Source organism: Sphaeramia orbicularis, chromosome 21 (genome assembly GCF_902148855.1).
Source record: "Sphaeramia orbicularis chromosome 21, fSphaOr1.1, whole genome shotgun sequence".
NCBI lineage: Eukaryota > Metazoa > Chordata > Actinopteri > Kurtiformes > Apogonidae > Sphaeramia > Sphaeramia orbicularis.
The window spans coordinates 19,027,638-19,038,463 of record NC_043977.1 but is presented as its reverse complement, the minus strand read 5'-3'; the positions used below and the strand labels follow the sequence as shown (position 1 = coordinate 19,038,463).

The 10,826-nt window shown below is 33.2% G+C and overlaps 1 protein-coding gene across 1 annotated transcript in view; it reads left to right on the top strand.

Moving 5' to 3' along the window:
* The first annotated feature begins 5,500 nt into the window (after positions 1 to 5,500).
* abca12 (ATP-binding cassette, sub-family A (ABC1), member 12) overlaps positions 5,501 to 10,826 on the top strand; it is a 191,088-nt gene continuing 185,762 nt past the window's right edge. The window contains exons 1-3 of the mRNA XM_030125194.1: positions 5,501 to 5,640; positions 9,595 to 9,672; positions 9,907 to 10,000. Of these exons, the coding sequence (XP_029981054.1) occupies positions 9,607 to 9,672; positions 9,907 to 10,000 (160 nt within the window). The 5' untranslated portion in view covers positions 5,501 to 5,640; positions 9,595 to 9,606. The remainder of the gene's footprint in view (positions 5,641 to 9,594; positions 9,673 to 9,906; positions 10,001 to 10,826) is intronic.

The window sequence follows — 10,826 nt, the reverse complement described above, 5'->3', positions numbered from 1 at the left end:
AAAATATAAACTACTTTTGACCTGTACTTCTGTTCTACAGTGTAACATCTGTTTTAAAGAATACGTTGAATTGTGTTTGACCTCTTTAGAGATGCAGTATCTAGGGAAATGTACTACTCATATGACTTTTCCCTGTGGACTTTTCCCAATACCACAGAAACACTTCACAAGCTTGTGCAATGTCTACCGTGACGCCCCTCGATGCCTGTTTTTATTCTCGTAGGACAGTTAATGTAAAATATTTGTTTATCTGCTTTGAGATAAAAATGTAAAGTGCTCCATAAACAATCATCCACACCTATCTGTTATCATCCACACCTCTCGGGGGAAACTGCAACAGTGTCAGGGTTGCCTTGTATGAGTTAAGAGTCAGGTGGTCATTGCGTTGTTTGCATACCGCCTCCATGTTCCCATGTGTTGGATGTATGGGTATACAGGTGCATGCATGTTCTGTAAAGTAGTTCCACTCGCTCAACTAAGAAAGTAAAGACTAGCTTATTCAGTACTTATGTCGTTGCACATAAGTCACATGATTTGACTATTTCTCATACAAAATGTGATGTACTGTATGTTAAAACACTTTAATAATAAGTTGTGCCAGGCACAACAAACCCCACCACTCGCACATATTTCACCCATTATAAGTAAATGGGAATGGGTAGTGAATGTGGAAACACTGTCATCTTCTACAACAGTGGTACTTAAACTTTTTACAGTGGAGTACATCCTGATATATATGTTTTTAGCCAAGTACCCCCAACTCTCACTTTAGCGTTTTTGATAGAAAAAAAATGTGGCAAAATTTGTTCCTGTGCCAAAGGTGTTTCTTTATATTTTCAAAACTTTGTAAAAAACAAAACAAAACATATATATATATATATATATATATATATATATATATATATATATATATATATATATATATATATATATATACATACACACACACATCTATGTTTTGTTTTATATATACGTATATATATTATATATATTTATATATATATGTGTTGTTTTATATATATATATATATATATATATATATATATATATATATATATATATATATATATGTACATATATATATATAAGGGCGACACAGTGGTGCAGTGGTTAGCACTCGTGCCTCACAGCAAGAAGGTCCTGGGTTCGATTCCAACACCAGTCGACAGGGGGTGGGACCTTTCTGTGTGGAGTTTGCATGTTCTCCCCGTGTCTGCGTGGGTTCTCTCCGGGTACTCCGGCTTCCTCCCACAATCCAAAGACATGCACTAATAGGTTAATTGGTTAATCTAAATTGCCCATAGGTGTGAATGTGAGAGTGATTGTTTGTCTCTATATGTTCAGCCCTGCGATGAACTGGCGAAATGTCCAGGGTGTACCCTGCCTTCGCCCCTATGTAGCTGGGATAGGCTCCAAGTGACCCCCGTGACCCTAGTGAGGATAAAGCGGGTTCAGAAAATGAATGCATGAATGAATGAATATATTTATTTATTTATTTATTTATTTATGAACCTATTTTTCATGGAGTTTCAAAAAATGTCCACTCAGCTGAACACCATGTGTTTAATTTTTGAAGCTCAGAAACATGCATTTACTGACATACTGTGTGAAAACTATAAAATAAAAACATGTTTACCCTCCTGAGACCCAGCAATGCATTTTTGTTCTCTGTAGGTGACAAAAGTTTGACAGTTTTACTTGCTGTCCATTGAAAAAGAACATTCCATTAAAATAATAATAATAATAATAATAATAATAATAATAATAATAATAATAATAATAATAATAATAATAATAATGATAATAATAACAATAATAATAATAATGATAATAATAATAATAATAATAATAATTGAAAAAAATGTATCTGAAACAAACAAACAAACAACCAAAAAACTGTTGCATTATGCGGTTTCCAATCAAGACAATTTTTTAATGGAAAAAAGCTAAAATTTTCATTTTCCTGGGTCTCAGGAGGTTAATTCTGCTAATTTGATTTTTTTTTCTCACATTTTAACATACTATAATACTAGTTATTACTCACTCAGATAATATGCAAAAAAAAAAAAAAAAAAAACTTTTTTGTTTAAAAAAAACAAAAAAACAAACTGTTAATTACAGTCTAATAACAATTAGTAATTGATTTAGATCAGTGGTGCCCAACCTTTTTTGGCTTGTGACCCCATTCTAACATCACACATTTCTGGTGACCCCAGACTTTTGCTAAAATTAACTTGTTTTGATCACGTAATAGTTTACTATACTATGTTGCAAATAAACGTTAATTTTAGACAACATTTAGTCTATATAATGTATATTATTATGGACGGAGGCAGTAAAGCCAGGTGTAGATTACTGCACAAAATGAGAATTTGATTTTCCTTGGTCAGGATATGTACAGTCAGTCCAGCTTGGATTTACAAGGCTGACAATTAATACTGAACAAACAATAACTCAAACTATGAATTATGAAAGAGCTGCAGCATCTGAAACTGACCACAATGAACATTTGAAAGATAAACAGAACCACAGTGCTTCAGTTTCAGAGTCTGTCTTGTCTTTTATGGATTGTGATTGTCTCTCAACTTACCATATATTTTTTAATAGTAAGTTTTATATTTTTATTTTTATCAATTATTGAAAATTTCAGGAGACCCCATTTGAATTTCAGGTGACCCCACATGGGGTCCGACCCCAAGGTTGAAAAACACTATTTAGATAAAAGAACAGGAAAGTTACAGGAATGTCAGTGTATGGGATGATGCATAAGTGTCCACTGTGTTGGTTGATATGGAACTAAAATAACAAAACCCATGAATATACAAGAGAAAATCTATAGAATAACTGTCCACTGTGGTGACCACTATGCATGAAAGGGTTAATAACAATGAGGACATAAAATAATCTTGAACACTTAAGGTCATTAACAAACCTACAGGCAACAGTGCGATGGAGTCAAACAAATTAATTTAACCCTTTCATGCACAGTGGTCACGCCAGTGGACAATTATTCTCCAGCTGTTCTCTTGTTTATTCATGGATTTTGTTGTTTTAGTTCCATATCAGCCAACACAGTGGACACTTATGCATCATCCCATACATTGCAGTTCCTACCGTTCCTGTAACTTTGCTGTTCTTGATAAACCTGATCTGCAGTGACATGTCTGAGTGTAAATTAATTGCTTTTTATTGCTATTAGACTGTAATTAACAGGTCTTTTTTTTAACAAAAGATTTATTTTTTTTTTGCATGTTATCTCCATGAAGTGAGTAGTGACCAGTATTAGAATATGTTAAAATGTGAGAAGACATCAGATTAGCAGCATTAAAAATGTTTTTATTTCATAGTTTTCACACAATATATCAATAAATACACTGGTCTACAAGTAAAATGCTTCCAGAATAAAAGTAGTGAAATTTTACCACATGTGAGTCACTGGTAAAGAAAAATCAAGTCAAAAATACTGGTTGGCTGAAGTTTCCAAGATACAGTCTAATAACACTTTATCATATACCTTGCAAACATCAGCAAACCAGCACTTGTGTCATTTGTTTTCCGATTAATCTTATTAAAATATGTAACATTTAGCACATTTAATCTCTGAAGCAGATCGTTTCTAAAAAATCGTAAACCAACGACACCTGTTTCTTTGTTTCAAAAATTAAACACAATGGTGCAAGTGGACATTTTTGGAACACCATGAAAAAGAGGTTCATTAAAAAAAAAAAAAAATCAATTGCATTGCTTTTGTCATGCCTAAAGAGGAGTAAAAAAAAAAAAATAAAAAAAAAAAAACCTCAGGAAAAAAATCTCGATTAAGGTTCTCATAATTCCTGCATGAAAGGGTTAATATTTTATGGTTGTGTGTAGTTATGTTGGGGCTGGATATGATTTTGTGATCATATTATATTTGTTCATAATTATATAAAGCCAGAAACCAAATTATTTAATAATAAGTATCAGTCATATTTTCGTATATAGTATAGATATGCTTAGACTAGGAAGGTTATTATTATTGTTAATTATATAAGGAGAAGGGGTGGGACTTTATAAGTTATACTTCTTCTCACTCCTTTTCGAATATGTATTATATGTAAAAAAAAAAAAAAAAAAAAATCAATTGCATTGCTTTTTTCATGCCTAAAGAGGAATAAAAAAAAAAATCAGGAAAAAAATCTCGATTAAGGTTCTCATAATTCCTGCATGAAAGGGTTAATATTTTATGGTTGTGTGTAGTTATGTTGGGGCTGGATATGATTTTGTGATCATATTATATTTGTTCATAATTACATAAAGCCAGAAACCAAATTATTTAATAAGTATCAGTCATATTATAGTATATAGTATAGATATGGTTAGACTAGGAAGGTTATTATTATTATTGTTAATTATATAAGGAGAAGAGGTGGGACTTTATAAGTTATACTTCTTCTCACTCCTTTTCGAATATGTATTATATGTAAAAAAAAAAAAAAATCAATTGCATTGCTTTTTTTATGCCTAAAGAGGAATAATAAAAAAAAAAAAAAATCAGGAAAAAAATCTCGATTAAGGTTCTCATAATTCATGTATGAATGGGTTAAATACCTGGATGACTTAGTATAACTCCAGTAAAAAACGTGATTTAACCCTTTCATGCATACTGGTCACTACAGTGGACAGCTATTCTACAGCTGTTCTCTTATATGTTTATGGATTTTGTTGTTCTTTTCGGGGTTTTTTTTTTTTTTTTTTTCTTTTACACATATCTTTATTAAAGTTTTAAGACACTACATATCTTTTCTGACATGAATTGGTAACATTATGTAGATCTTTCCTGAGCATAAACCCCCAGAATCACAAGCCCTCCCCATAGTTTTCACACAATTTATCAGTAAATACATGTTTCTGTGCGTCTAAAATTAAACGTGTGGTGTCCAGCTGAGTGGACATTTTTGCAAATTCATGAAAAATAGGTTCATAAGATTTTTTATTATTATTATTATTATTATTATTATTATTATTGTTATTTATTTTTTATTTTTTTTAGAAGAAAATTTTCAATTGTATTGTTTTTGTCATGCGTAAAGAGGAATAAAAACACTCAGGAAAATTTTTTTATTAGGGTTCTCATAATTCGTGCATGAAAGGGTTAATGTTTAATTTTTTATTTATTTATTTTTTTTTTTTTACATGTCTCCATCAGACAGATCCAATCCTGACCCAAATCCTAAGTTGGTTTTCTGTGATAAATCAGATAAGGCTTATCACTTCTGACTGAAATGGCAGTATTCCCAGTGCTTCCCTTGTTGTCTGCAGTCAGGTGCCTATCCCTTGTTTTGGGCAGACAGGTTGAAACCAGAGGACACGCCCTTTTCACAGGTTTACCTTCTCACGCGCAGGTGGAACAGTACGCACAGCGCGCGGACGACGCACCGAAGTGGATCAGCTGTTAGAAGATTGTGATCTGATTTGAGCTTGAATCTGAACTTTTTATCAGTAATATTTTAGTTTTTTTTTTTTTTTTGTTTCCTGGTATAACCGACTGATGGAAAGGGCATCCTGCTAGGGTCCCCTAGCGCCATGTCCTTACCTAAAAACCTGCGTGCTACGGTTAGATAACACCTGATTCCACCACTGAAGGAGGACCATCTCCAACAGGTAAATACTAAGGTTTATTTATGTTTCAGTTTTAGTTAATGTCGTTTGATATGTTTTTCAGACGCAAAATGGTGAAGTATAATAGAGGGCATTAATGATCTAAAACTTTCTCTTGTTATAATCACTATAGTGAAAAGTAGGCAACAAATATACTGAAAATGTGAAAATCTAAGTTATTGCAATGCATTTTGGTCCTTTGTTGGGGGCAGGAGTTTCACAGGTTTACTTAAAAAAAAAAAAAAAAAAAAAAAGTATCTGGGGAAAAAAAAAATTGCATCATGCTATTTTCAATCAAGCTAATTACACTGGGTTACAAAAAATGTTTTTTGCAAGTTGTCTAGGTTTTTTCAACTGAATTAGGACCATTTTGCACCGCTAAATCCAAAAATGACATCTGTTTTTTTTTTCAATCAGGTCAGGGTTTTTTTGCTAATTTGATTTTGAAAAATTGGATCTTCTCACAAAATTGATTACATTTTTGTGACTTTATCAGTTGATTATTTTTATATAGTTCTCACCCAAAATAGGTTTTTAGAGAAAAAAAAAAAAATTTTCTTACAGGATTCCTGTTAGGTACAATGATGTATTCACCGCAGATGTAGCAGAATACGTCAGGCTTATTTTTGTAAGATCTTTTAGTCGAAGCCATTTCATTCACCTGTAATATTAAAAAAAAAACATTAATCATAAATTGGCAAAAGTAAAATCTTCAGAACTCGTTTATTGCAAGAAATATGAAAGAATTTTGTATCATATGATGTGAAAATTTCCATAAATGTAAGCAAAAATATTAAAAAGCCAGTATAGTTCAGAAAATTGACCTGATTGAGCAAAATTAATGTGATTTTTGGATTCAGCACACCAAAATTATCCAAAATCAGCTCAAAAAACTCAAACAATAAATTTGTTGTTGACCAGTGTTATTTAATGTAAAAACCCAAAATCTTTACTTCAGGAGGATATAGTAGCCTATGGTATGGTGTTGTTTTGGGATTTAGTATTAGTATGTACAGAATACTGCTGTGGATATTAAAGATCAAGCTCATTTTGATGACTTTATACACTGTTGGATTTATATTACAGCCTAAAAGACTCAATAAATTTGTACAATTGTCATTGCTGTGCTGTTTCATTAGGTCAAAGGGGAAAAAATGAGGATTTTTACAATAATCCAAGAGGTATCTATGGAATGTTGTCATATTATTCTCGAAGGAAACAGTTGATCACAAACACCTAGAGTTAAGATATTTTAAAAAACGTGGTTTTCTCTGGATGTGTAGCAGAAAAAAGTTTGTAATCTGAAAAGTAACTACATTTCTCAGGCAAATGTAGTGGAGTAGATGGTGACGTATTTGCCTCTGATGGACTTCTGTGGAATCGAAACTCAAGAAAAATGTTCAACAAATGATGATCTGTATATGGTGCTCTCCAGGTTGTTGTCACGACTGGTATTTTTATTTAGTTGTTTCCTATTCCTATTTGTTTTAATCCTTTAAGTCCAACAATCATTTTTGTGGTGACTTTCAAATGAGTTTTTCTCAGCATCTGACCATTCCTAAGTGATCTTTACCATTTATTATAATATCATCCTCTGCATTTGGCCTTTTTTCTTTGAAAATCAGGTATTTTCTGATATTTAACCCTATAAAACTATTTGTATCATATTTGCTACACCAGGTTCTGAGGCTTTTATCTATCAGCAAGATCAATACTTTTATTTAATGTAAAAACCCAAAACCTTTACTTCCCTGGGTCTCAGGAGGATATAGTAGCCTGTGAATTGTGTAGTACGTTATATATGGTATAGTGTAGTTTTGGGATTTAGTATTAGTTTGCAAAGGGGAAAGGGGAAAAAAATGGGGATTTTTACAATACCAAACAAACACAAACACCCAAAGTTAAGATGTTTTAATAAACTTGGTTTTCTCTCGATACAAAGGGAAAATAAGTTTGTAATCTGAAAAGTAACTACATTTCTCAGGCAAATGTAGTGGAGTAGACGGGGATGTATTTGCCTCTGATAGACTTCCGTGTAATCGAAACTCAAGAAAAATGTTCAACAAATGGTGTTCTTTACATGGTGCTGTCTAGATTGTCACAATGTTTCTAAGGGATTTTTACTATTTATTATAATATTATCCTTTGCATTTTGCCCTTTTTCATTGAAAATCAGGTATTTTCTGATATTTAACCCTATAAAACCATTTGTATCATATTTGCTACACCGGGTTCTGAGACTTTTATCTATCAACAAGATCAATACTTTCATTAAAAACCTGTTGTATCTGTCCCCTGGTGGATTATAATCCCACTAGGCTACAGTCAGTGGAAACGCTTTTTTTGTTTTTGCCTTTTCCATATGGCCACTAAGGTTAAATCATCTGACACATTTTGTAAGTTACGTTAAGAACATTTATACAGTTATTCAGTTGAAAATTGAAAAATATTGAAATTATGGTGCCATTCAAGGGAAATAAAAAGGCTGTAAAAAGTTTTATGCAAAAAAAGAACTACCTGAAAAGTTCTAGATTTTCAAAATGTTACTGGTAAAATTCATTTTTGTATCTAAAGTTAACATTGTTGTGAGCAAAAAGTTGACAAAAATGCACAATGTATTGAATGTGATACAAAAAATATATCATAAACAAAATCATATGGTAAAATTATTTTGTTTGGATTATGTTAAAAGGGCAAATAAACATTTCAGTTTCAAAAAATTTTAATTTTATGGAAAGTTTTTAATGGGTCAGGTTTTACAGGGTTAATTTAGTGAGGATATAGATGTTCATTCAGGCTTGGAGTAAATTCAAAGATTATTATATGGAAACAGACAAAAACTGAACATATCATTAAATGAACATAAACACAAGCGCTGACACCTGCTGAAATTTGTTAAACTATATGGGTGTTAGAGAGTCGACGACTGCGTTCACTACGGAGCTTAAGAACATCCAAATGAGTCATATCTGATGCCGATGAAAAGCTGTGAAATTGCATTTTACCTGAATTATTTCAATGTGTTGATAGAATTAATGGTTTAAAAGTTATTAAATAAATTTTAAATAAATTTATAATAAATTTATACCAGTAGATGCTTTTGGCTGCCAGTGACTGGTTCAGTCTCTGAGGGTTTAACCAATCAAATGAATCCTAGAGTCCTTTGAGAGTGACCTTTTCTTGTTCTTGTTCTGGTTCTTGTTCTGGTTCTTGGTCTGGTTCTGGTTCTGGTTCTAGTTCTAGTTCTTGTTCTTGTTCTGGTTCTAGTTCTTGGTCCTGTTCTTGGTCTTGGTCTGGTTCTGGATCTAGTTCTAGTTCTTGTTCTTCTTGTTCTGTTCTGGTTCTTGTTCTGGTTCTGGTTCTGGTTCTAGTTCTTGTTCTTCTTGTTCTGTTCTTGTTCTGGTTCTAGTTCTTGTTCTTCTGGTTCTGTTCTTGTTCTGGTTCTGGTTCTTGGTCCTGTTCTTGGTCTTGCTCTTGGTCTGGTTCTGGTTCTACTTCTTGTTCTTGTTCTGTTCTGGTTCTGGTTCTAGTTCTCTTTCTTGTTCTTCTTGTTCTGTTCTTATTCTGGTTCTTGGTCCTGTTTTTGGTCTTGTTCTTGGTCTGGTTCTAGTTCTTGTTCTTGTTCTGTTCTTGTTCTGGTTCTAGTTCTGGTTCTTGGTCCTGTTCTTGGTGTTGTTCTTGTTCTCTTCTTGTTCTGGTTCTGCTTCTTGTTATTGTTCTGGTTCTGGTTCTGGGTCTTGGTCTGGTTCTTGTTCTTGTTCTGTTCTGATTTTGGTTTTGATTTTGGTTCTGGTTCTTTTTCTTGTTCTTCTGTTTTATTAAATTTCTGTTTATGTGAGTTACAGTTGAAGTCACAGTCTTAAAAGTACCGTCTCTCAGTCTCAACAATACGTAGGCATTAATATAAAATACAGCTTGGCTTATTTCTTACGCTAATTCATTGTTATTCAGTTTCAGCCTCTTCTACCGATGGCCTTCTTTCGCCAACTGAAACTTCTTCTATGGAAGAATAGCCTGGGCGTTGTCAGACAGCCGGTGAGTGATGGATCTTATCTTTTGTTTTGATAATTCACAAAAGCGCAGACTCTTTCATTACGATAGCTTTACTGAAGTAAGATCGCGGAAGATTAATTATATGACGATACATTTCTTTCCTTGTTCTACACATTGGAAATATTGAATCATGGCATCAATTACAACATAAAGCGTACAATGCTGTGAACTTTCCTCAGGTGAATTCTTTCGTTATCTTGATCTCTTGTCTTTCAGGCCTGGTCACTGACTCTCATCATCTGGCCTTTGATCATCTTCATCATCATCGCTGTGACACGCAACCAGTTCCCTCCAGTGTTAAGGGAAACATGTACGTCTCAAACTGCACACAGACACATATAAAAATCTAGGTCTATGTTTAGTCAGTACCACTTTTTTTTTTTTTTAATGATTTCCTCACAAAAGTCCTTACAAACCCTCTGTGCACAATTGCGTAAGCCAATGCAAACAGTGTAATGCATACAGTGCTCATTCCAAAAACCAACAAGGAAACAGAAAGTTCTATAGAAAGTTTTGTATGTCAATCCTCAGCAGCTAAGCCTGGATTACACTGTACTCTGCTTCAAATTCATTTTAGTTCAGGGTCCACATACAGTCCGATTTGATCTCAAACAGGCCGGAGCAGTAAAATAAAAACATGATAACTTTTAAATAATGAGTAGTGATGGGGATGGGACTGCATATGTCGAGACTGAGTCTTTGAAGGGTCGAAACAGAGACTGTTGGTTTTCAAATGCAGTCAAGACCGAGTCTTTGAGGAAGCAAGACCGAGTCGAGACCAAGTCTTTCAAGAGTCGAGACAGAGTCGAGACCATGACCATAAAAACAAGTCAGTTTTCAGACAATGCATCCATGTTCATATTTCACCTTAAATAAAACATGCAAATAATTCTCTTCCAAAAGTTTTTCTTTTCTCTTATTTAACTTTATTTGTAATGATGGATAATTGGATTTCTCAACACGAACATAAAAAAAAAAAATCTGTTGGTCTTGAGGACTCGCTCTGAAATTATGAGTCCTTCTCCTCCCACTGTGGTCCAAGACCAAGTCAAGAACGAGTCTCTGAAGGGTCGAAACCGTTGGTTTTCAAATGCAGTCAAGACCAAGTCTTTGAGGAAGCAAGACCGAGTCGAGAC